The following is a 26,399-nucleotide window of genomic DNA, read 5'->3' as shown; positions in this document are numbered from 1 at the left end:
GCCAACACTAACCAGCCCAGAGTTTAAGGTCAAGTTTAGGGGTAGAGTTCCTAAGAAAACTGCCCTCACTCTAGGTGCCAGTCATGAAGGAAGAAGACAGTAAGATGTTCACACTGTGACTGATAAAAACTTGGGAGTCCCCACAACACCCTCCTCTGAGATTCAGTACTTGTAGAACTCAGAGAACTTGAGAAAGGGTCTTGCTTAACCGCCCACAGTGGTAATATAAAGGACAAAAAAATGAGGTCAGCAGAATGAGAAGGCTCCTGTGTGCACCCTCCCCAGGGAACCTGGCATCCCACCCTCCTGGCAGGTAAGTCAGTGTACTTACCCACCAGGAAGCTCTCCTGAGCCTCAGCATGCAGCTTTGGTAGAGCATCTTCTCTGATACATGTTTGAGCTCAGAGCCCCACCTTCCAACCAAGTCTGCTCCTCATCCCATTAGCAAAATGGAAATGTGGTTCAAGGAACCCTGGTAACAGACAGGCCATCACTTAGGGAACCCTGGTAATAGACAGGCATCACTTAGGAAACCCTGAAAACAGACAGGCATCACTTAGGGAACCCTGGTAACAGATAGGCATCATTTAGGAAACTCCCAGAGCTTTAGAAGCTCAATGCCAGGAGTCTGGGACAGAAACCAGATAAATGTTTCACCAAAAGGCAGTCAGCATACTTTTAGAAATGTAGAAACAGCAGCTGCCCATTTGGGTGGGGCAGTGTCAAGGGTCACATTGCAGAAAGACGTTCATATTGGATGGAAGGGCCTGTGACCAGGGATGTTTCTTGGAAATAAATGACAGTTGACAGGTTTGTCAGTGCTTACAGTTCAGTACCGAGAACCTGGAAGGTGAACTGGAGGTAGAGATGTCATGGGTCTCCTCTCAGTGAAAGTCGGATGCATGCTCCTCTAGGAGAGGGTCAGTCACGCCCTTAGTATTCTGAGCCGGGTTCTCTGGGCTTCCTGGGCTGTGCTCTACTGACTCTCCCTTTTTGCTTACCCAGTCTTGCCCCAATTCTGACCCTTCAGGGGTCCTAACAGGCCAGACTCTTGCCACCTACTTCCTCAAGAGTTCAGGGAGACAAGTGATGGTCAAGGAAGAAAATAATTTATTACGCAGTGTGACCACTATGAGAAGAAACGGTGACTAACCCTTGTCTGTGGGGTACTGAGAAGATCCCAGGCTATGTAGGGGTAGAACAAAAGACTATGTGGTGGGCCCATAAATATACACAGATCATCAGTCTTGGTCAATCTCTGTGTGACTCATCATTTCAGGTCTTGTTCTGGAGGGCCTGTAGTCTCTCAGAAAAGTATTGCTTGGTGGAGGGTGGGGATCAGTCACACACTGACTGTTCCTACTCAAGGGGCAGCCTCCACTGCCTTATGGGATAATTGCTTCTCCCCCTCTTCCCATGGTGGGGGTGATCTGCCTGCAGTCTGCATCTAGAATCTTGAACATGTCTTAATTACTCTTGTGTCTTCTGCCTTGAAGGATGATGGCGACCCCTTAAATGTGTATGTGTGGACTTGAGCAGGGATATGACCAAAAGTTGAGAGTTGCAGAGATAGCTATAGGCCCCTAAGGAGTCAGAGGCAGTCCTTCAATCCCTGTCACAGGAAGCTGAAAAGTAGAGCTTTCTGTTGCTGTCATTGTACCCTGCTCTCTCAGATTGCAGGGTGACACGGACCAGAGGAATCATTATCACTCATTTCTGTTTTGCCTCATGCTGGCCTGCCTCATTCGTGCAGCTTCACCAGTTGGCTCAGAAGGACATGAATATCTGACCCCAAGTCGTTGTTCCACTATTGAACAAAGGACGGCAGAATGATTGCGTTAAGATCAAACAGCAGTTAGTGGCACTTAGGGCATTTGGTTCATCTTAGCTCAATTATCTTACCTGCATCATGCCCTTTGAACTCATGCAATTCATGGAACATAAGTGTCTGGCATGGTTAATCCATCAGTTCCATTTTCATGCTTGATCCTACATTGGCCCTGAGGCACTCTAGGCTGTAGGGAGCCCAGGAACTACAGGCTGCTACAGAGAGTTGCATTGGTATGAATCTTGCTCTACTGATACAAATCTTAGGTCAATTTTGTTATTTGTATATTTCTGCTCTTGATTAAGGCATTGTGTTTGTGCAGCTCATTTAAAAATGTATAATTAAGAAATACAGGCTAATAGAGTCATCTATAATAGTCAAGCTTGTAGTCACGTTAGTTAGGATTTCTAGATGTACAGAGATGTATTTCAGATGAATAGGCATTCTTCAAACCTTTCAAAGACTACAGAATATGGCATTTAAAACGTTTTAAGAACTTAGGACTTTACATGACTATGAGACACATCTGCTCCTGGCAGCGCAATAACTTCAAGAGCAAGATGGACGCTGAAGAAGTTCCGTATGGAGTTTGTTAGCCATTTGGGAAAGAAACTGCTCTTGCCTGAACTGCTTGACTGAACATGCAGGACCCACAGAGAAATGACTGCTGAACTTGCCTAAAGTTGAGACGACCCTTCAGGGTTTCTGTTTCATGAAAGAATTTGCCTGATATTCAACAGAACACAGAAGAAAGTGACTGACAAACTGCCAATATAGGTGGAACTGTCTTTGAAATTTCCTGCTTCATGGAAAAGTCTGCTGGATACTATGGGCCTGTAGGCTAAAGATGGGTGCCCACATTGTTACAGAAGAACTTTGGGTGACTGCCTAGGCAGTGAGATGTCTCTGTCAATTCAAGAGTTTTGGAAGTTGCTTACAATGAACTTCCTGTTAACTTAGGTAATATTATATTCTTCTGGACTCTTTGCTGGAATTGAATAGATAGTTATAGTTTCCTTAGTTATGATAAAAGATAAAGTAGATATAAATATTGTAATTAATTCTTGCTTGATATCTGTTTTGTTATCTGTAATTTTACTATGTTAAAATTAAAACCTTCCTTTTCATTTAGACAGAAAAGGGGAGGTCATGTGGGATTTCCCTCTGTATGCTGTGATTACCATTGATTAATAAAGAAGCTGCTTTGGGTTTATAGTAGGGTTAGGCAGGGAAAACTAAACAATTCTGGGAGAAAAAAGGCGGAGTCAGGGAGACGCCATGTATCCACTGTCAGGGACAGATGCGCCAGAACCTTGCCAGTAAGCCATAGCCACGTGGTGATGCACAGATTAATAGAAATGGGTTAATTTAAGATAAAGCCAGAAATACGCTTAAGCTATTGGCCAAAAGGTATTGCAAATAATATAGTTTCTGTGTGATTATTTCAGGGCTGAGCAATGAATGAACGGTCTCTGCCAACAACAGGTGATCTAGATGAAGACGCATTCTGTCATCAGGCTGAGCCTGGCTCTGATCACTGGGACTTAGTTGTTGCTCCACCCTGAATGAGAACTGGGAGCTCAGGGTCTAGAGGTTACGAGTTTCCCCACTCAGTCCCCTCCTGCCTTCCCTCTTCTACCCAAGACAACTGAATGCCTTTATCAGTGTAAACACCTCCTCTACCTTTGGGGAAATTTTAGCTGAGTTGCACAGAAGGGCTAGCCAGGGCCAAGTTGCCTCAGGGCTGGAGGAAGGGCAAGAGCCTCTGGTTTTTACAACACTCCTGTGATCTTCTGTGGCCCCAGGGAACTTGAAATTGGAACTTTGGATACTGGAGAATTAGCTCATGTGACCTCAGAGAATGTGGAGTCAGAATTCTGGCCTTTATGACCCTAAATGTTCCTTTGGCCAGACTCATAGAGGTCTTTTCATCGCACCCAATAGAAAGGACATTTGACTGCTGCCAGCCTCAGTTTCTTTTTTCTTTTTCAAATCATTATGACACTTTGACTCTGACTTTTCTCTTTCTAAGACAGCCAAGATATGTTCACTTCCTCCCATATTTGAGATACTTCCTGTGAAGTCACTGAAAGCAAGGAACCAGACGCTGGCCCCACCTTTCCCAGAGCTAAGATACCTTAGCCTGGCCTACAACAAGGTAACTGCTTTTGCTGTTTCCTTGGGGCATGGATGGGAGGAAGGGATGTGAACCGTTCTGGCCTGGAGCCCAGCAATTTCTTCCCTGCATGCAAGTGTGTGGCTCTGGTTCTCAAGAACTTCCATGTGCTGGCCTTTGCGCTAGGCGCTGGGGGTACACGTTTGAAGACCTCCAGACTGGGGCTGGAGCTTGGTTGATAGAGTACACTCGGTGTGAAACCCAGGGTTTCAGCACCCAGTATGGCTTAAAGTGGGTGTGGTAGCACATCCTTGTGATCCTGCCACTACCTCCTGCCTGTGAGCTTGAGGTTAGCCTGAGCAAGAGAGGCTGACACAATGTCAGCATGGTTGGTGCTATGAGGAATACATAGCACTGTGAAGCAGTGTATGATGCCGGGTCTGACCTCATGTTTGGCCAAGGAAAAGTGGTGTCTGAGCTTAGATCAGAGTCATCGAGTTTCATCAGGTGAAGGCCTGATGAGGGAACACAACAGATTTAAAAGTCCATGTGTCTGACTTCGTCTGGTTCCCCTCTATCTAGTATATCCAGATCTTGTTTGTTTTCTATAGACCCTTAGTTTTTTTCTTCTTGGAGAACAAACCCAAGCTCTCATGCATACTACACGTGTCCACCTACTGAGCTACACCCCAGCCCGTGTTTTTCGTTCAACAAAAGTATTTTTTAATTTTCCCTGTGGTTTTGTCTTTTCTTGTGGGTTCCGTGGGCATCTGTCTATGTCTCTACCCTTGCACTTGTGGCCTATGTCATCTGTGCTAAAGCGCATCCCTTTCAGACTACAGAGAACTCATCTCTGCTAGGCTGTGAGAGTGGTTCTCTGCTGCTCCTATCTGCAGCTCTCAGGCTCCCCCCCCACATCCCTGCATCTCTGGCTGATCCCATTAGCTTCTCTGCTTCCCAGCAGACTACTGTTGCTTGTTCTTTGACACTTGCCAGCCCAAGGTAGAGCTCCAACCCCAGCCTTGGGCAGCACTGTGGTCCTGCCTCTCCAAGATGGCAGCTCTTGTGGTCCTACCGCTGCTGCCCCCATGGCAGCAAGAGATCTCTACTGTGCAGGACCTAGGTGCTTTTCTACTTCACCTCAGGAGTAGCAAGTGCTCCCTTTCCCAGATGCCATGTCTGGGGGTTGGCTGTTCTTTCTGGGCAGCAGGGGGCCACTGCCTCTCCTGCAAGGGCAGCTGTTCTACCCTAGGCATATGTTATGCCACGTGGTGCTGTCCCATGATGACGCTGCTCCCTATGAGGTGAGTCAGATGACTTCAGGGGCACAGGTTTCAGTGATAGCCTCTGATTTCTCTCCAACCTCACTGGGTTAAAGGCAATATAACAAACCTATGAGCTATTAAATGCTGGTTAAAGTTTGAGTTAAAATGAATGTTTTGCTTTTGACACAACACTTCTAAGTGAACATCTGGGGGAGAGATGTGGTCTTGTATCCACACACCATAGCCATACCCTCAGGAGCCTTATTGCCTTGCTCTGAGCCACAGATGGACTTTAATAATTCATACAATCTTTAGTTGATTAGTCCTTAAAGCACATGTAGCCCTGGCATGGACCTCAGGTGAGCTAGTGTCCCACTCGCCAGGGCTTCTCTGAGACCAGAGTTCTCTGCCAGCTTCACAACAGTTGGGACATGGCTTGCCCGGCTTGCTCTTGTTGGGATGGGGTAGTGCTCCTGTGTCCTGACCATGATTCTGTATGACAGTTAACTCCTGGCACTGTAGCTCCCTTGTCAGTTGCCTGGTACGAGTGTTAGGCTGTGTGTTACTTACACATGTATCCTTAGCATCCAGAATAACACGATGCATGGTGCACACTAAGACTTCATGAATGCTGCTCGTAGCACACCACAGACACAGATAAATGTTTCAAAATCAGTGTTTGGTTTACTAGAGGTACAAGCTTTAAAAACCAATTCTGCCTCCAAACAGAAGTTCTCTCCCCCAGATGTTCACTTAGAAGTGTTGTGTCAAAAGCAAAACAGTCATTTTAGCTCAAACTTTAGTCAGTATTTAATAGCTCATAGGTTTGTTATATTGCCTTTAACCCAGTGAAGTTGGACAGAAATCAGAGGCTATCACTGAAACCTGTGCCCCTGAAGTCATCTGACTCACCCCATAGGGAGCAGCTAGCCTGGGGCCAGATTCTGCCTGCCAATCAGCTAGCCCTGAGCCCATGCCTTTCAGGTAGAGCTTGGCATCACAGAACATCTGACAACCACACACCTTGGATGCCACTCAGCTTCCTTTGTATTTTAATTATAAACAGGATCTTGTATCTTGACTGAATTAATTTATATATCACATTGTAGTGCTTGTCTCTCCTTGTGCCATCCTGGGCCACCACAGGCAAGCCTGGAGACTGAGCCTCCTTCCACAAGTTTTTTGGTAATGTGTTCTCAGCATGGTAGGCATGCATTCTGCCACTGAGCCATATCCCCAAACCCAGCAATTTTTCTTTTTTTAAATAAAGGGCCAGACAATAGATCAGTCTGTTGTCGCTCCTTAGCTCTGCAGAGGTGGTATGACCACAAGGAGCAAGCTGGTGATCTATTGAAACTGAGTGAGCCAACGGATTGCTGTGGCCCCTGGACTGAGTGGCTTTTATATTTTCAGGTACATTCAACAAGGATAGCGTTTCATGATGTGTTAAAATTATATGGAATTAAATTTCAGTGTCTATAAGTAAAATCTTACTGCAAAAGAAACACTCTAGCTATTTGCTCATGAATTGTCCAGGGCTGAGTCAGAAGCAGAGACTGTGTCCCAGCATTTATTGCCTGGCTCTTCACATGAAGTTTAGTGCCCTGTAATCTCGAGAACCAAGTGCTGGGCTAGCTGAATGACCAGCCATGAGAAGGCATTTGCTCCAGTGCAGTCCAGGATCCAGTAGCCATCTGAAGAGTCTGTCTTTTCCCTGCCACCCTTGTGCCTCTGTGTCCCTGCGTCAGTCCCACTCTGGGCTCCTCTGAAACACACCGCTGTTCCCATATTCTAGCTACTCTGCTCAACAATGCTTGTGTGATTTCTGTCATGCAGTCTGGCCTGACCACTTACAGGCTAAGTGTGCAAGGGCACTATAGCCACTGGCCCCAGCCAGTCCTGAGCTGTCCAGCCATGAGATGGTGTCCTTTGCCGTGGCTCAGCTACATTCCAATTGTTAAGTGGGTTCCTGCCCTCTGGTGCTCTTCACCTGATCCATCAGTGCTTAGGGCAATGGGAAGAAGAGCCAAGGAGCATTGCTGACGGAATCCTGGGGTATGCAGGTTTGCATCCATAGCCAGTGCCGTCTGTGCCAACCCTCAAGGCTCTTTGAGACAAATGCTTCTGATTATTTGGCCACCAGTATCCTTGATACTCTGGATATGTTCCGTGTGGATAAGAGAGAGATTTCTAACTCTTAAAGATACACAGCAATGAGGACTGGAGCGATGGCTCAGCTGTTAAGAGCACCTACAGCTCACAACCAACTGTAATTCCAGTTCAAGGAGATCAGACACCCTCTTCTGGCCTCTGAGGTCACTGTACACATGTGTCACACAGACATACTCGCACGCAAAACACTCATATGATGAAGCAGTGGTAACAGAATCTTTGGACAGGAGTGCCTGAGTAGGCAGTGGTGCAGGGATAAGGCATGGCCTCCTGTCCATCATTCTCACATCTGTCCTGCAGCCATCCTTATCTGGCCGGGGAGCACTGACTAACATACCTCCTGCCCTTGTTCCAGATCGCAAAGGAGGATGCTGTCCTGCCAGCAGCTCTCTTCCCCTCTCTCTGTGAGCTTGTCTTCCACAACAACCCTCTGGTAGCGCATACACGAGGTATGGCAGCCATGGGTCTGTCCCCCAAACCAGCGCTCATCCGCTTAGATGCTAAGGTGGGGATGGAGCAGGCCAAGGAGGGAGGGGCTTGTCTGTCTGGAGAGTGGAGCACAGCAGCCATGGCAAACAGGCACTAACCGCAAGAACCACAGTGGCTCTGGTCTGCTCAGGGTAACTCAAGAAAAAGAAGAAAAGCTGGGCATTCTGAATTCTCTCGCCCTTATCTGAGCTCTATAAGCTGCACCCTGGTTGCAGAGAAGGACTCTGTGGTCCCATTTCCAGTTCTATCTGGGGTTGGCACAGCTGCTGGGCTGGCTTTGCCAGCATTCTGAATGCAGTTCTGCTGTGGTGCCCACCATCTTTTAGCCAAGGCCTACCAGCCAGAGGTCTGCTCTAGCCCTGGGTCTGTTGGGACACCTTGCTACACTTTGTCACCTTAGCCTCTGGGTGTCACTTTCCTTGCTTATAGACTAGGAATAACTAGGGTTGAAAAGAGAAGTACATTAACACATACAAAGTAATGTGAACAGTGCCAAACACACAGGAAGCCCCAGGATGTACCAGCCAATCGTCAATCATCTTGTTTTCCTCCACATCAGGGATCCCACCCCTGCTAAAGAGCTTCCTCCAGGAGCGCCTGGGCATCCGCTTAGTGCGAAGGAAACTGGTAAAAGCTAAACACCATATTTTGATACCTCGGAAGGAATCACGAAAGGTAAGTCTTCCAACAGGACCCTGACCCAGGGAAGTGGAGCCTTGTTTTAACATGCGCACTGGCTTGGGCATGAGAACACCCCTCCCCAGCCAAACCTGGAACCTCTCTCTCTATTGACTCCTGTGCCTTCTTTTCTTGTTAGACAGAGCTAGAGGCAGGGGTGATAAGACGGAGAGCCGTCAAGAAGAGGGGGGGAAAATGAAGAGCCTTGGAGGTCACTAAGTCAGTGACCCCCGAATTTTACAGAAAAACTAGGACCAGAGAAGTGGGGGAGAAATCAGCCTTGAAGTCAGGACCCCCCACTATCTACAGCTAGACAGTAGATATCTACAGCTATCTACAAAACTTGGCAAGAGTTTTGATCTGAGAGGCTGGTGTCTCGGCTCTGGACCTCACAGAGCTGCTTAAAGGACAGATGAAGAAGCCATGAAGCCACACTGACTTTAGTCACACAAGGTCCTGGTGCACGCAACAGCTCTGGGTGGCCAGAACTAGATACACAGCCCCTGTCGTAGGCAGGCTGGATTCTCTCACTCCAAGTGGGCTCGTAGATTCACCTCTGGGGACCTTGAATTAGTAATTAACATCCTTTTGATCTAAAAGAGTTTCAGAAAATCTGTGAAAAGCGCCTGTCTCCTATCGCAGACATTGCTGGTCCCCAAAGGCAGACACATCTGTCCCTTGCCACCTGCCCTGTGGTTGCTCCGTTAATGAAGCTCTTAAGCCCTAGAGGAGCAGAGCAAGGGTTAAAGCCAGAAACAGACGACATTCTTAGGGTTTCTGTGGCATGCTCTGAGGATCTACCACCTCCCTGTGCATCTACCATCTGGGGCGCGTGGGGGGTGAGGGGAGGATGCTGGGCACATGCTCTGTCTCTTTCCTCGTCCATGGCTGGTACTCCACGGGGCACACACACCTCTGTCCTCACTTTTCTCCCAAGAAAACAGGCTCAGAGAGGTGCACCAGCTCACAAGATACAAGTTAGTGTTGGGTTCAGGGTGTCCCTCGCCCCTCCTCCTGTTTAAGGTTCTGAGTAATCAAGGTATCAGCTTGTGAGAAACAAAGCACTGGGGTACATCTAGGCACACACAGCACTTGGCCCCAGAACATGGCTTAGACCTGATGCCAGCTGAGACAGCAGCCTGTCTGCAGTGTGCCAAGAAAGAGAGCTACACATGCAGGCCAGTCCTAGGACTTTTCTCCTCAACTCCCTGGACAAAGGCTTGGGCAGGAGGAAAACTGAAGTTTTCCTTGTGAGAACACAAGAGGCAGCTACACCAGCCTAGCACCTAGGGCAGGAATGAAGACTGTCAGTTCACCCTGTGGGGGGGTGGGTGGGGAGTGGTCTGACCTGTTCACAAGGAACCCACAAGCTCCTAAGTACAGTGCCCAGGGCCTTTCTACCGCAGTAGTCAGTCTGTAAACCTAGACAACAAGGCACGGACAGTCTCCTTCCTCTTCCCGCTCCACACACAGGGAGACAGTGCAGGAAGATGGTGACTGGCCCTGCCAGTTAAGTAATTCCACAACTCCTGAGAAACGCGGCTTAGGGAAATAGCCACCCCATCCCTGTAGAAATCCCTGAGGAGAGAGAGAGGCATCTGGCAAACCCTGAGGAGTGGCGCTGCCAAGAAAGTCAGGTCAGGATGCAGCTGAGGCCTAGAGCCCGGGACAAGTACCTGGGAAAGAGGCCCGTTGTTCCTAGGTGCTTTATAAAATTCTCACATGAGCAACAGTGGCCACGTGGAGGTCAGAAGACAACTTGTAGGAGCCAGTTTTCGCCTTCCAGGCTGGCAGCAAGAGCCCTCCCCACTAAGCCACCACGGTGGTATACGTGACGCTGAGTCCTCTGGGTAGGCACATGTGATGGCCCTCCTGCCTCCCCAGACTCCACTGTTACCATGCAGCCCATCTGAGGCTGGTGGGGTCCAGGACTCACTCCTAACTAGAGAGCAAATCTAACCCAGCCTTTCTCTCATTCAGGTGAAAACCCACGTCCCCAGAGTGCCAAGGCATTCTCTGGTACCCCATCACCTGAGCATGACCACAGACAAACCTCCCTCAAGTTTTATGCAGGAGCCAGAACTAGGAGCTGAGGAACTGCCCTCCACCGAAAACACCTCTCATGAGGCACTGCTAGCTACTGAGGGCCCAGAAGGCCCTTCTGTAACTCACCGGACCTTTGTGCCAATGCCTCCCATCTGCTCCGACTCCACCGTACACAGTGAGCCAGTGTCCCATCCAAGCCGTACAGCTGGCCTCTTGAGCCCAGACCACCCTTCAGATGAAGATGCCAAGAGTACGGAGTCCATCTTCCTGACTCAGGTGCTTGTCCCCAGCTGCCTCCACCTCTGGCTGCAGTGCTCACAGGTTCCTGCACCGAGCTACCTGCACTGCTGTGGACTGTCCAGGACAGGCCGTGCTGCTCTCAGGCACTCTCTGGTAGTAGTAGTAGTAGTCCTGTGGCACAGACAGCACCTCAGATCTCCCTGGGATGTAGTGCTGACCAGTGTGCAGAGGCCTGTCACTACTGTACCTCACTTCCCATGCTGCCCTGGGTCCTGGGAACAAAGGTGGCTCTGATATAGGTGCCATCTTCAAGGTGCTTATGGTCTAAAAGGAAAGCTGACAGGAACAGAACTTGCCATCTGTGCTGAGACTGGGGGAACTCAGGAACCAGGTCTGAGGAAGGATGCCTCTGTTCCAAACCAGGAGGGCTGGGAGAAGGGTCAAATGAGCTGCACTTCTCAGGCCATGGAAGCATTAGCAAGGTAGGGATACGGACAAAGAGAACAGAAAATGTGGTGCAGGGGAAGAAATCCAAATGGAACCATGAATATCCAGTGGGTCACGACCCATTTGGGATCAAACAACCCTTTCACATGGGTCACCTAAGACCATCAGAAAACACAGATATTTACATTATAATTCATAAGTAGCAAAGTTATAGTTACTAAGTAGCTACAAAAATAATTTTATGCTTGGGGGTAACCACAATACAAGGAATTGTATTAAGGGGGTTGCAGCATTAGGAAGGTTGAGAACCACTGGTATAGAGAAAGGAAATCCCCAATGTGAATGACTCAAATCCCAGATATTCTGAATTTTGAAATTTTTTTTATGTGCTAACATATCCACAAGAGGAAAATTCTACATCATGAAATTTTTGTTTCATGCATAAAATCACTAAAGATATATGAAATTACCTTAGGGCTATGTATTTAAAATATACATAAAACATCAAATTTTCCATGTAGAATTGGGTCTCATGCCAAGGCATCTTATCTTGTCATGTAAATATTCTAAAATATAAACGTTCTTCTTCTCCCAGGCATTTCATGTAAAGATTGTTCAACCTCCATAAGGCTAGAAGAATTGGCAGGGTCCCCCGGAACATCCCTACATGGATAGGGCGTCCTGTATTGTATAAAAAACTATTTGGGTAGACCAAAATGTTCCTGGATTCCCTCAAAGTGAGAATAAAGAATACAAAACAAATGCCCTCAGCATGGCATTCGAAGGTCCTTCACCTGGGCCTTGCTCAGCACGCAGGCCACTTGTCTGGTACACTGCTCTTGAAGCATGCATGTTGCTCCTTGACTACTGCCCTCTGTCATGGCTGAAGTCCAGTCTTCTATCTGCCTTTTCTGGGAACAACTCTCCTGTGTCCCAAAGACTTGGCCCAGACTAAGGAATCACTTCCCATGGAGTTTTCTGGTGGGCTTTGGGCCTGAGATTCTCTAGACTGGCCATGCCTGCTCCTGTTAGCACATATCACCTATTCTTTTGGCCTCCTTTATGCCTCAGCTCTCCCTTATCAGGGCCCAACACGTGGGCTGTGCAAAGCCCATGTTGGGACTGGGCAGGGAACAAGTGAGTGTGTTTTCTTCCTGGCACAGGTGAATGAATTGCCATCCTCCACCGTCCACAGGGGAAAGTTAGAGGCGAAGGAGAATGCCCAAACGAGACCACTAACTGCACCCAGAGAGGCAAAGAAGACCCGGCGGAAGCAGCCGTCTGCTCCTATGTCCAACAAGTATGAGGGCTATGAGGAGCTGCTCACGGCCAAGCCTGATCCTACCTTTGTGGAGCCGAAGGGTATGTCAGGACCAGGGACATCCTGTCAGCCCAGAGCAGGCCATGCCAGGCCAAGGCTGATGCTGACTCCATGTGAATGTCTGCCAGAGGGTTCTTAGTACACGGCAGCATCACACTGTCCTTTGCTGAACCTTCACTGCTTTGGGTCATGGATTTTTTTCAAAGACTGCCTGGATTAGCCCAGTCGCCCTGGGTGAAAAATTGCTCATAGAGAAGGGTTAATGAGCAAACAAAGCCAGGTTCCTGAGTTCTCACCAGCCTCTGTTAAGGCCCAGCAGACCATCCCAAACCCTCCCCACCTGGTTTGGGGCAGCAGAGGCAGTGCCCTCTCATCTGGGCCTCCAAAAGAGCCTGCTGGGAGCCAGTCTCCTGGGAGTCACTCCTATCATGTGACCCCCGATTACGGAATCACTGTGAGGCCCCAAGTCTTCCCACATCAGGCTCTGAGCTCACAGGGACATTTCTTGCAATGAATGGTGAAGCATTTGGATGGGGTGGGGGGGAGGGCACAGATGAGGAAGCCCTGGTTTTCTTGGGCTCTGCAGTTCATTTCCCAGCACTGAGCAGGGTCAGGGATGACACCTGTTGCTGCCTTTTCTGCTAGGCATCCAGAAGAACGCGCAGGCCCTGCATCGCATGCTGAAGCAGCCGCTTGTCTGCCGTTCTTCCAAGCCCAGGCTGGACACTTTCCAGAAACCCTACATCCCCAAAGAGAAGCGGGTAAGCACCTCAGCCACTGATTGTGCTCCTGAGTTTTGAGGTCTCCACCTTGGAACCCTGAGGCCCGTTTCCCAGCACTCCCTACTGCCCCCTGTCTGTCATTATGAGTGCATGAAGTGACAGACCTCCTTACCTTGTGCCAGGCTGCGAGAATACCAATACCACCCCCAAGGAAGACCCGAGCGCAGCTGCTGGATGACATCCTCATTCGCATGCGGGACCCTCGGAACGTCACTGAAGCTCCACTGGGTATGGTGCCACTGTCCCATCAAGGCTGGTGTCTACCAGGGAGGGCTGGTACGAAACTAGGAGGGAGCATGGAAAGCAGGGAAGGATGTGGAAAGTGGGATTTTCCAAGCCGTTTACAGTGTCTGCAGGACAGGCAGGCAAGTAGGAGGCTCCCACGTCACCGGGCACCTTCGGGTTTTGAACTAAGGCTTGACTTCCCACTTGTCGGGGCTGTACTGCCTCCACACACCAATATACTTTGTGTATCTCTGGGCCTGAGGAACCGGCGAGCCTGGCGCTGTCCGCTCTCGTCCCTGCAGGCGCGGTGCTGAAGCGACGCGCACAGCAGCGCCTGGTGAACCAGAAGCAGTACCGAGAGGCCAAGCGGCTGCTAAAGGAGTTCCGCGCGCGCTACAGGCAGCTGGTGCGCAGCTCGCTGCGGACTGTGTTCACTGCCAGCCCGCCGCCCAGGCCGCCCACCCGTCGCGCACTGAGCGCGGGCCAGCCCAAGTTGGGCCGCTTCCTCGAGTTCATGGACGAGTTCTGCCAGGAGCCCACGGCCAGCGACTCGAAAGAGTAGAGCTACGCACCGCCCTCCCCAGGGGCTCTGTGCCCTGGACCGTACCCTGCCCTGAACAGAGAGGGCTTGGGCTCCATCTCGCTCCGTGGTCAGCATGTGGAGCTCGGTAGGACCTCGCCTCCGAGCCTGGCCAGGCTACACCTGGTGGGTGGCCCAGCAGCAATAAAGAGTGATGCATAGAGCAATACAGTGGGTACCAAGTATTCTTGGAAGCCAGGTCAGGGCCACAGTGATGGTGTCACTAAGGAAAAATCTCCACTGATTGCTGCATCCCAGAGGGCTATGAGAAACCCGAGTCGCTCGTGACAGCTTCAATAAGTGCTGAGACAGAGAAGTAGCACAGAAAGCTCAGAAGTTAAGTGGGCTGTAGCCAGCAAGAGGCAGAGGACCCAGGCCGGACAGATTGTGAGGGTGAAAGAAGATGGAATAGTCCCTTTTGAAATAATGACTGGTAAAAGGGGGAGGGGCTAGTTTCCCAGGGTCCCATAACCCAGGACACAAGCTAAAGACAGGAATACAAACATCTGGGCTGGGTGGGAACCTGGGCTGGGTGTGTGCCCAGGAGGCAGCACCTAACCCAAGAAGGTCTGGAGAAGTCCACCAGGGCTATGCTGTGTGGGACCTAAGACTTCTCCCCTGAGGAAAGCGTCTTCAGATTGGGGCATCAGACAGAGCTGCAGTACCCAGGGTCGAAGAATGCTTCTTGGTCCTCAGCAAGGCAGACGCCCCAAATCCAAATCACAACTATTTACACATTATTGAATTCAACTTCACAGGCATGCAAATAGTCAGTTAAAGTGCTTACACTAAGCTGTGATTGTAGCCAGATACCCATGTGCATGTACATCACTATGCAGGCCACACCAGATGACAAAGTACAGTTAGCTCATTTGGATGTCTGACAGATAGAGGTAATGCAGGGACCCACAGCAGCAGCCACATTCAGGGCATTTGTGCTTGGCTTGCTAGACTGGACTTTCAGGAGTTTCGAAGTGTCCATCTTTCCTTTATTGTTAGGAGAAGCCACCTTGACAGTAACACTGTCAACCCACCAGGTTCCACTTCTTGAGAACCTCCTAGACTGCTTCCTTCGGCCAGACATGTTATTGCTACATATTCTCAAGAATGGACCTACTACCTACACACATACACGCACGCACGCACACACACACACACACACACACACACACACACACACACTCTGTTCCAACCTAGCTTCTTAACAGTCTCCCCAGGAACAGAGCTGACTCTGAAGGATGGCAGTTTTAATGGTTTATGCTACAATGGACTATGTAGCCTGAATGCATAAGTCCCTCAGTTCCAGGTCTGCTCTCTGTACCCCCATGGCAGCCCCTTAATCTGTGTGCGGGCATTCCAAAGAGGGCACACTTGTCTGGGCCAAGCACCACCTTCTCTCCCTTGAACAAGCTGGTTGCCTCTCCTTGCTAAGTTTCTGATCATTCTGAGTTCCTTCCTTTGGCTTCTTACCCCAGAGGCTACTTCATAGAGAGCAAGTTCAAGCATGAGCCCCCTTTTTCATACATGTAACAAAATGTTGACTGAACCCCAGCAGGAAGCACTATGTTGTACCCCAGTTCTGCTACTACTCTAGTAAGACTTGGTAAGACGGCTCATGGTTTTCATTTTTTTTCTTGTATTTTCTGACAGAGTTTCATGTAGCCCAGGATGACCTTGAACTCCCGATCCTGCTCTTAACTTTCACCTTGAGTTCCCTAACTCAATCGTCTAGTCACCCAGAATGCTAGTGAACAATCTGAAGGTTACTGAGGCTATGGGAGAACCCACAGATGGAGAAGCAGACTATGCTCACACCTGGAATTAGCTCAGTGGGCAAAGTGGGAAGACAGCCTAGTCACCTGCCCAATCAGTTCCAGTCCAGACAGCAACTGGAGCCATACTGTTCACCAAGGCCAGTGGTAGAGGTTTGCACTGCAAGGTTAGCTGCGGCCACAGCACTACAAGAGGCAACCAGCAGCTTTGGGGTCAGAGTGCTCAGCACCTAGGCTCTGCACTGCCAGGGCTGGAGTTCCCATCTGTAAAGGAGGACACCCACCATACCTAGTTACAGGGGAATTAACAGTGTGTAGAGCGTCTTGCTACTATAGGGACCGAGTACTGTTTTCAAATCTCCGCTGGCTTTTCAAATCTCCCTTGAAGGCCTTGGGTTGAAGGTCTTTGAAGATCCCACATGGGCTGGCAGAGTCTTCCAGGTTCGTTTTCTGAGTTTAAGAGAAACAGGTTAACATTTGTTCTATGTTCAGTGAAAAACTCATGTCAAAGGTATTTTTTATGACTTTCTGAGCAATGGTTCCAAAGAAGAGTACGTTTAACAATCATATTTCTAAGTACAGCTGTAAGGGACAAGGATGGTGGCACCCCACAAGTCACTCTTTATGCAAACTGTGCCTTCAGAGAAGTAGGGATGGTCAAGAGAGGTCAGGAAACTAAATACTGTCCATTAGAATACATCAAAAGGTATATTTGTTCCTTGTGGAGACCGCTCTCCAGTGCCTTTCCATCCCAGGTACCTCCCTGCCCCAGGACAGCACCCAAACACCTGCCTTGAGCTCAGTCCACACTGTCAGACGCAGGTCTCTCGAGACTAACCAGAAGTAGACTGTTTGCTTTCACAAGTCTGCTTTACTGCATTTCCAACCTGGGCCTCGCCTGGAACAGGCACATACACATGAAGAATGCACTTTGGTTCTGTTTTAGTCGTACAACATCCCACTCAATTCCACACCATTTCACTGTGGCGAAAAGCATCCCTGACAGGGCATACCTTGTCCCAAGTCCTCTGTCAAAAGGCTCTTTATGAGTCAAGGGGTTACAGACAGCAGTGGCAGTCCACCAGGATGCAGGGCCCCTTCTCCGATCCTAATGTAAACAGGTAGAGTAAGTCACAACCACCAGACCACAAGGAGCTATAGCAGGTTGCCTAAAACCAAAGAGACAACCATTTTATATTTCTAGGTGGAAAGGTTTGGCTCTTGGCTCTTAAGACAATTATATCTGTACAGTTAAGAGTAAACAGTGTATCAGGTGCAGAGAGAGGGAGGGGGAGAGGGAAGAAGGGAGAAAAAGAACACCCACTTGTCTTGCATAGTATCTGTTTCTTGCTTTGCTGGAGCTTAGGGCTGATGGTCATGTCTGATGCAAACTGGAATCTCAGCTTGGAGGGAGAACTGATGGCTGCTACAGGAATCTGGCACCAGAAGAAGGATACACCCTGCACAGTCTGACACTGAAGCCTGCACTGTCTGTGCTCACACTTGGTGGTAGGGAAGGGAGAGGAACGAACCTGATCTTAGCATGGCTTTGTCTAACTCCTTCTAGACCTGAGACACCACAAAGTGGACATAAGAGTTCATTTGCCCCTCAGAAGAAAAACTGGCAGACACAAAGCAGTCTGGTCACGTGGGTTTGGTGCCTCTTCCACCATCCACTTTGACTAAGTTGAAACCTCTGTGTGTTCCTACATGTCTTCTACAGAACAGTCTTCAGAATGCTACGGTGAAAGGTGCGTTTCTGGGTCATCTAAGAAAATGTGTGCAGCAACCTAGTCCTCGCACCCTCCTGGGTCAGGAGACTTTAACCAGTTCCATCCTCTCTAAACACTAAGTCTAGGGAGCATCCTATGGCTGAGGAGCAAAGGGCTGGCTAAGAAAGGTGTAAGACCCTAAGGAATTTTATTCTGAAAGAAACAGCAAAGGCTGTAATTAAAATAACTACAATAAAATTCCACTTATTACTTAGTTCACACTACAGGGTTTTCCCTACTAAGTACTCTGTATATGATGGATATAATCAGGGGATATAGGTACAACTTAACTGAAAGAAACAAAAACAGCCATTCTAAAACCTCTGTCACTTGGGTGTCCCCTACATCCACAAATTATGTGACCTTCACTATTATCCTGCCCTAGAGAACTACAGTAGAAACCAGAACAGTGGGTCTTCATTTAAAGTGGGGCTGGGGCTGGTCCAGCTTTAATATCCCATGATGATGAGCTAGCCTCTACCCTCTCCTGATGGCTCTCCACTTCAGTGACAAGCTAGGAAGAAGAAACCCCAGGTCACTATTGGTTCTGGTGAGAGGTCAGCTTGGGGAACGCATTAGGAGATCACTAAAATGAAGAATGGCTTCTTTGGCCCTGCCAGTGATCCAGACCTGCCTCATTTCTTAGGACTTGACGTAAATGCAGCTTCTGAACAGGGTGACTGTTCTATAATCACTGCAGGAGAACATCCACTCTTCCCTGGGAAAGTTATTTAGGGAACGGGAAAAGACAGAGTTAACCAGCTCATAAATACTGACGATGTATGGGAAATGTTGCTGGTGGCAAGCTAAGTGCTAGTTCCCACTGCTATAGAGGAAATGGCTGTTCAGAGATCATTAACACACTCTCTGGCCGAACACACGTGCATGCCCCCTCCCAACGGGGACTATCCTATGGTCCAGCACAGGGTGGGGTGGTCTAGGAGCTCAAAAGTGCCTACTGAATCAGCCGCTGCCCATGTTAGTCAGTGGCTAGTTTGTAACCAGACAATAATTAATGAAAAGCTTTACTCTCTGATGGGGCATTTTACCTTAAAAAATAATAAAGGACATTTATGACCAGTATACTCTCCCTACAAAAAAAAAGTTTTGGATTTTTTGTTTTGTTTCTTTTAACAAATAAACTCAGCTGGAAAAAGAATTCCTAGACAAGCCTCAGCCAGACTTTTTTTTAAAAATTTTTTTTTTTAAAAGAGGTAACTAAGGGACAGAGGCCAGTGGCTGGTTGAATAATCCCTGACTTGATACCAATCCATCTGGTCCAGATGACATCTTCCAACAGGTACAGTCAGCTACTCATGAATGTCACTAAGGTTACCTTCCTGGAGAAGGGCTACCAAACCCTTTTGAGGAATGGCACATCTCTTAATGTCCCATCAGGAAGACTCACCCTCCTCTTACTCATAATTTCCTCTTTAATAAGAAAAAAGAAGCAGAATGCACATACAGAAGGAGCACAGCAGAACGAGGGCAGTGAAGTAACGTCTTTCACTCTAGCTCATCAGCTCTCCCGACCGTTCTATTTCCCGTGTCTCTCTACTCTGTAGGAACCCATGTCAACAACTGTAGCTGTAAAGGACTGTCCAGTGACTACATGTTACAGCATCTTGCATGCAGCGCTTTAGTAGTTTTCCCACCTTCAAAGCTAAGCGGACTAAAAAGAAAGCCTTTCCTCCTCAATGTAAACTGTTCTGCCTTGACTTCAAGAACGACTGCTCAGCAGGAAGCATGGGAAACACTGACCACAGCACACCGGGTCTCGGGGTGCACAGAGATGGCCCCAGGCCAGCCCAGTGTTCACTGTACTCACTCAGCAGCAGCAACACTGCACCTGCAGTCATGCTTGTCACTACTGCTGTGCACACTCTTAAAGTCAAGGCAGTAACTAGGGGCAGGGGGATATTTAAAATATATATTTCTCATCTATTAAAAATATTTTACCTTTTTCCCAAAACCAAAAATTAACTCCAACTGAAAGTGTTTTTCTAATGATTAATGGCATATAAAAGGGTGGCATGTGGAAAAATAAGTGTCTTTGCTACTACCCAGTAAGACTAGCCTTCCAATAATAATTACTAAGATCATAAAAGAAATATAAAATGGCAAAAATTTCAAAGTTTTCTCTAATGGAATCTCCTTGTATCTGCAGACCAGGGCCAGCCCTCCTATTTGGGCATTAACATGCTTTCTAGCAGCCCCTAAAGCCTGAAGTTACCTAGGACAAGAAGTAAATGGTGTGACTATAAAGTAATGAGACTATTGCATGTTTTAAAAACACACCCACACCCCAGGACTCACAGTTCCCCACCAGAGCAACCTCTGAAGCCACCTATCTCGGCGATGGCCACACACAACCAGCATCCCTGGGAACAGTCAGTTCTGAGCTGCAGAGAAAGATCTCCGTCTGCTCCAAGGGACAGCTTTCTTGGGACTCCATGTGCTCCTTCCCCTCTCTAGGAGCTTCAATCACCTTTGGGCTAATTCCAAATGTGAGGTTTTCTCTTCTACAATCCCAAAAAACTGACATGTGCCCCGAGGAAACAGAACTACAGGTAACCTCCTGTTGCCACTGAGGAGGGGGTTATCCTCTAGCTATTTCTACACTTTGAATGTTTCAGAAACTCTCTGATCAAAGGCAACTTCACTGGAGAATTATGCAGTATCCTGCTGAGACCTTTCAAGGGAGACAGCATAGGGTGGGTATAGAAGCTCCGGAAGGTTTGTTAAAATGCCAATCACATGACTATGGTAACAGCTCATACAGAAAAAGGGAACACCAGCCCACCTGAGAGTCCTAAAATCCTATCAGAATCCCTATTCTCACTGAGCCCAGAAGGGCAGAAGCACCAAGCACCACCAGGGATGCAAAAGACACATGGTGTCAGCTGCTAAGAAAAATAAACCCCAAAGGTCCATGGGACTGAATTTACCAGCTGCATCCAGCTAGATACCTTGTTTCCACAGTATGGGAGTCTCAGCATTGACCTTTGCCTGACTTTGGGGCAAGTTTTTCATGATTTTTAGACCAAAATTTCAGATAGCCATGGCCAAGTGGAAAGTAGTAAGGAAACCTCATAGCTATCTCTGGCTAGGGCTCCTGGGGAAGCAGAGTCTGTAAACGGGGTAGGTGAGACCACTGCAGTTCTACCGTTTACATCTCAGCAACGTCAGCTGCTCCAAGGGGGCTTCACACTGTCACACTCAGTGCCCAGCCAGTCTCCCTAGGTCGCCCTGGCATGCATGCCCTCGGGCACCCTGTGATTGTGGAGAATCCAGGAGACACAGTGGTCAGCCGGGGCAATACCACTCGGCAGCTGAGAACCTCAACACCTGCACTGCAGCTTCATCGAGCTGACACCAAGGCCAGGTGTCAATCACAGCATCAGTCAAATGTCATAGTTTAAACAGGGAATGCAAATTAACTTCTGGAGAAGCAAAGGTTCTAAGCTCAACTGATTTAGGTATGTAGAGTCACATAGGGAAGACAGACGAACATGATCACCTGTTCATCTCGGATCTTCCCAAGCACTGCACTGCTTGTCTCTGAAGAATGGATCTTTATCTGCAACTACTACTGTGTCATAAGAAGCTGGGGGGTCTCACAAGTGTGAGAAGGTACTCTCTCCCTGCCATCTCTAACTCCAGCCATCACGTTCATGAGTGAGGCCAATCTCAATCTCATTCCAAGTGGGTGCTGCCAGATTTGGGCCCAGAAGCCTTCAGAGTTGGCTCACTTGGGGTGAGAAGCATGGCTCAGGTTCTACAGAGCCAAAGATACAGACCCTTGGCTTTGATTACCAAGGTCCTGAAGCCCCTCAGATTCGTATTAGACAGTGTTTTGCCATCGAAAGAAACTCAAAGTGAGACCATTCAGCTAGTTCTTTTGGATAAATGACTGAGGTCAAGGCTTCTGAGAAGCCGTAACATTACATTGTTCAGTAAGTGCTACTTGGCCCCAGCCAGGCTGCTGGACCGTAAGAGATACTGATCCATGTTTCGTTTCCGCCGGCTCACAGTCCGCCTCTCACTGTCAAATATGCGCTGTGACTGCAGAGCCATTGAGCTCGCATCCTCCTGCTGCCATTTCCGCCCCACCTCAAGCAGCCCTGGGTCTTTGGGGGCCAGGCCCATGTCACTGCTGGGTGGTCGCAGTTTCTTAACACCATTTTGTTCCAAGTGCTTGGTCTTACAACGCCTTTTCCGGCCCCGACGCAGGGAAGGAATTGACTCCTCTCCTAGGCTGTCGACCAGAATGCCATTAGCCAGATCAAAATGACCGAGTGTCTTCAGCTGTTTTTTTGTTTTGAGGACCCCACCCAAAACATCATTTTTGGGTAGCACTGAATTAACTGCTGAAGTCTTCATGACTGTGCTCATGCAAGTTTTGTCTAACGTGGCATCTAGGGCGGACCTTGACTCCTCAAACTGCTCTCCTTCCAAAGAAGGCCCACTGGCTATAACTCTGTGCTCTGAGGAATGGCAGGTTTCCAGTGGGACCTCATGGCTCCTTTTTCTAACATAGTCCTGTTCTGCTTCTGTCTGGTTAACAGAAGGGAAATACTCAAGGGTAGTGGATGTGGGCCCAACACACTCTGAGAGCACCTGGGCCCTGGACAGTCTTGTACTTAGAGCCAGAGGTGGCCTCTCCTTGTTAGAATGGATAGCTTCAGCGCCTGGTAACTCCTCCCCTCCTTCAGGGGCCAGGGAGGTGAGAGTGGCTTTGGAAAGAGTCTTCTTGATCTGCCGTTCCTGGAAGATTTGTTCCCATTTCTTGAGGATCCGTGGACTAGCCTCGTAGGAAGTCTGCTTCTGAAGGCTTCTGCTCAGGTTACGAGGTGTTGACTTGATGATGAGAGGACTTAGCACACGGCCGTCAGGGAGTCTCTTGGGAGGGGTGCATGGTGAGCAGACGATGGGCTTGAAGTGGTTTAGTTCTTCAGAGATGCTGTCATTGCTTTCAGGGCTGATAGAGCGCTCTGGCTTATGCAAGGAAGTCAAGGATGAAAGGGAGCTGAAGGGCAGGCGCTTTTCTATGGTTAAGTCAGGAGCTGAGAGGCAGCGGTTGTTTTGAGTGGATAAGAGAACACCAATAATGGGGGTGGAACCTGGGGTTATAGTTGTGACCTGAAAGAAAGAGAAAAGATTTTGTGTGTGTGTGTGTGTGTGTGTGTGTGTGTGCGCGCGCGCATGCGCGCGCGCGCGCACATGCATGTGCAGGTGTCCACAGAGGCCAAAGGTGTTGGATCCCCTGGAGCTAGAATTATGGGAAGCAACTGACTGATGTGAATCTAGTTCTCTGCAAGAACAAGCGCTCTTAATTGCTGAGCCATCCCTCCAGCTCTCTCTGTATGTATTTGTTTCTACATAAATCCTTTAGATGGTGGGAGGATAGGGAAGGAAGGAAGAGGAAGGGTAATGTGTACCTAAAAAAAATTAGGGAAATCCTAGCTTAAAACACACGAAGGTGATAAAAACATTAAAATCTGAAGATGGGTCTCACCGAGACCTATTTAAAAGGTGTGTATCTATAATGGTGTAATACCCCCAAACTCTGTCTACTAATTTGAACCTTCTTCCTTCATCTCTGTCTATAGGCTCCTAATCCTGTGCAACTAATGCACTTTGCCTGGTGCAGGGGAAGCTATGTGTATGTTGCTGGGGAAGCCTGAGGCTGAGGTGTACCTTGGCTCTGTTGGGTGGAGCTGTTCTGAGCCTGCTCTTCACTCGGTCCTGAACCGTGTCACTGCAGCTCTGACTCCTCTGCACCTTGGTGTTTAGCTTCCTGTAAAAAGAATGTATAGGTATGATTAGCCCTACATGAGTTTAGGAAAAGATGACAGTCTCTTACCATTCTAAGCCACTCACCAAGAAAGACAATTTCCTTAGGTAGCTATAATAGAATACAGGTTAACTTATTAACTAAACGCTAATGAGAAAGACAGGACACTTAGTTCAGGCTTGTTTTCAGACCCTGCCTCGGTGAAGCAGAGAAGACGGTTGTTTGCCAAACTTAGAGAGTGGGGGTACTTTACCTCCCTCAGAAGGTGTGTACAGCATGCAGTCCCCTAACAAATAAAACCTGTTCTTCCTATCAGACTCACACCTCTCTGCAAGCAATCTAAGGCAGCCATGAAACAAAACAAAACAAAACAAAAAAACAAACAAAAAGGAAGCATTTAGGAAGATGCACCACAATGCTCTGTTGTTTATTCATTTAGGGAGTCAAAATTAAGTGTAGTCTCTTGCTAACTCATTACATTTGCATTTCCAAAGACCTAAGTCCCAATGACTTAAGAGTTTTCCAGAACACATGAATTTTATCTTTTGTATATGACTTTATAATTTTTGTTATACTTACTTTTTGTGTGTGTGGTTTGCCTGCATGTATGCCTATGCCTATGTATGCATGTATGCCTGGTGCCTATGGAGGCCAGAAGAGAGCATTGAATCCTCTAGGACTGGAGTTACATATGGTTGTGAGCTGCTATGTGCCAGCTAGGAATCTAACCCAGGTGTTCTGGAAGAGCAGCCAGTGATCTTAACCACTGAGACCTCTCTTGAGCCCTGAACTGACTCAGAGCCACACTCCCCATATCTGTATCGAGTGCTGCAGTCCGCCATGTTCTAAGGTGACAAATGAAGCAACAGATAAGATATTATACAGCAACGTTTCCAAGTTGCTTTTTGCTGTTGTTTTTCACCCTTCGGGAGTTCTATAGGTTGCTACATTTGGGTCTCTGGCTCATTCTGAACCACTTTGCATGTGGTGAATGGTTGGGGGCCCAGCTTCCTATTGGCTTATGGAATGCCAGATGAACCTACTATGGAACTGCATACAGACACCAAGCATTTATCACATACTCAGTACATACAAGACACTGATGGGCATTACCCAGGCACTGAGAAGACAGAATCAGAAACTAGTGGGACAGACAAATAACTCAGTATTATACAATTTAAGGGCATAATGAAATAGTCATGGCTTAAGAGTCAGAAATGACATTAAAAAGAGGGTTATTAATAACTGACATGGAATGAAAATACTGGGAAAATCTGTAGCATGTTCACCTTGCTGGATGATGAAGTATTTGCAATAAACCAAGACTGACACCTGCCTGTGTAGATGGCTCCGAACAGAAACCATTTCCTCAACTGATCCTATTTAGCTCTTTAATGGGATGTACCCTATGAACTCTTTTGTAGAAAAGATTCTAACATCAGAACTGGCTCAGACAAAACTTAGAAAGGAAAAAAGAAGGAAGGGAGGAAGGAGAACAATCCTAGTATTCTTGCACCTTGCAGCTCCAGAGAAGGCACTCAGAATGACTTCTATCCCAGCCCCTCTGTGGTTTCTCCCAGTCTATGTCTTATGGCCACCTGGTACCAACAGGAGAAAATGATGGCTGTGCAACACAAATCTGCACTTTAACAAGAAGATTCAGCACTTAAATGAGATGAGATCTCCCACAATTTTGGAGCAAGCAAAAAACTTCAACATCACCTTAAGAAGACAGTTCCTTAGAAGCAAGCTGGATTGATACTTTAATTAGAAACCTATTTAAGTTCATTTGCATTCCTAGAAGCCACACAAGCTATCAGTCACGTAAGCCACTTGTGGTGGTCTGAATAGGACTGGTCCCCAAAGACGCATGTGTTTGAATGCTTGGCCCATAGGGAGTTGCACTATTATAAGGTGTGGCCTTGTTGGAGGAAGTGTGTCACTATGGGGAAGGACTTTGGAGTCTCATATACTCAAGTTCTGCTTGTGTAGCACACAGTCTCCTGTTTCCTGTAGATCAATATGTAGAACTCTCAGCTCCCTCTCGAGCATCATGTCTGCCTACATACTGTCATGCTTCCTGCCAGGACAATAATAGACCAAACCAGCTCTAATTCAATGTTTTTCTTTATAAAAGTTGCCATGGTTGCCAGGCAGTGGTGGCACACGACTTTAATCCCAGCACTTGGGAGGCAGAGGCAGGCGGATCTCTGTGAGTTTGAGGCCAGCCTGGTCTACAAGAGCTAGTTCCACGACAGGGTCCAAGGCCATAGAGAAACCCTGTCTCGAAACCCAATAATAATAATAATAATAATAATAATAATAATAACATAAATAAATAAAAAGATGCCATGGTCATGGTTTCTTCACAGGAATGGAACACTGACTAAGACACACCTCCACAAAAGGGTCTGTAAATAATGTGCCTGTTGACCAACGATTTAGAACTCAGAGAGGCTGTTTTATTATTTCAAATGCATGACTTTTGGTGAAGCAAACAGACAATGAGATGAAAAGATTTTCTGACTAATGCAAGTTTCAGTACAGCAGCTCTCTGGAACACTGGGTTTGATGCCACTGGAGCTGGTCAAGCTGAAGCCGTACCTAAACAATACAGGCTATGAATTCATCTTGTCAGGGGTAACGGTCAAGGTGACAGTTACTAGTCTAGTTTCAGGTCCAAATTATAGATCCACAAATCACAACTGCATGCAGCTGGGAAAAACACATCTCTCTCCCCCTCGACTCCATACTGGTGAAAGAAGAGACCCAGGAGCATACTCACATCTGTGGTGATGATACACACAGAGAAGACACCTAAGCAAGTTTCCGATGATGAGAATATTCTTGATACTTTAGCTTTGTCATT

The 26,399-nt window shown here is 47.8% G+C and overlaps 2 protein-coding genes across 4 annotated transcripts in view; one reads left to right on the top strand and one right to left on the bottom strand.

Annotated features, from left to right (window-relative positions):
• The window catches only part of Xrra1 (X-ray radiation resistance associated 1), a 58,818-nt gene extending 44,458 nt beyond the window's left edge, over positions 1-14,360 (top strand). The window contains exons 12-19 of one of the 2 annotated variants that reach the window (XM_048435040.3): positions 3,861-3,986; positions 7,737-7,830; positions 8,430-8,545; positions 10,529-10,870; positions 12,445-12,643; positions 13,248-13,363; positions 13,507-13,612; positions 13,912-14,360. In XM_048435040.3, the coding sequence (XP_048290997.1) occupies positions 3,861-3,986; positions 7,737-7,830; positions 8,430-8,545; positions 10,529-10,870; positions 12,445-12,643; positions 13,248-13,363; positions 13,507-13,612; positions 13,912-14,171 (1,359 nt within the window). In that variant the 3' untranslated portion in view covers positions 14,172-14,360. Of the gene's footprint in view, positions 1-3,860; positions 3,987-7,736; positions 7,831-8,429; positions 8,546-10,528; positions 10,871-12,444; positions 13,120-13,247; positions 13,364-13,506; positions 13,613-13,911 lie in introns of those variants that run through there. The other variant, XR_014999558.2, reaches the window with a different exon arrangement.
• A 2,452-nt stretch (positions 14,361-16,812) lies between these two features.
• Rnf169 (ring finger protein 169) overlaps positions 16,813-26,399 on the bottom strand; it is a 61,101-nt gene continuing 51,514 nt past the window's right edge. The window contains exons 5-8 of one of the 2 annotated variants that reach the window (XM_085682932.2): positions 23,434-23,533; positions 21,254-22,875; positions 16,975-17,069; positions 16,813-16,859 (exon numbers count right to left, since the gene is read on the bottom strand). In XM_085682932.2, the coding sequence (XP_085539058.1) occupies positions 21,697-22,875; positions 23,434-23,533 (1,279 nt within the window). In that variant the 3' untranslated portion in view covers positions 16,813-16,859; positions 16,975-17,069; positions 21,254-21,696. Of the gene's footprint in view, positions 16,860-16,974; positions 22,876-23,433; positions 23,534-26,399 lie in introns of both variants that reach the window. The other variant, XM_085682931.2, reaches the window with a different exon arrangement.

Source organism: Myodes glareolus, chromosome 24, assembly GCF_982192425.1.
Source record: "Myodes glareolus chromosome 24, mMyoGla1.1, whole genome shotgun sequence".
Taxonomy (NCBI): Eukaryota; Metazoa; Chordata; class Mammalia; order Rodentia; family Cricetidae; genus Myodes; species Myodes glareolus.
The sequence above is the reverse complement of the archived record's forward strand: the minus strand, read 5'-3'. Positions and strand labels throughout refer to the sequence as shown.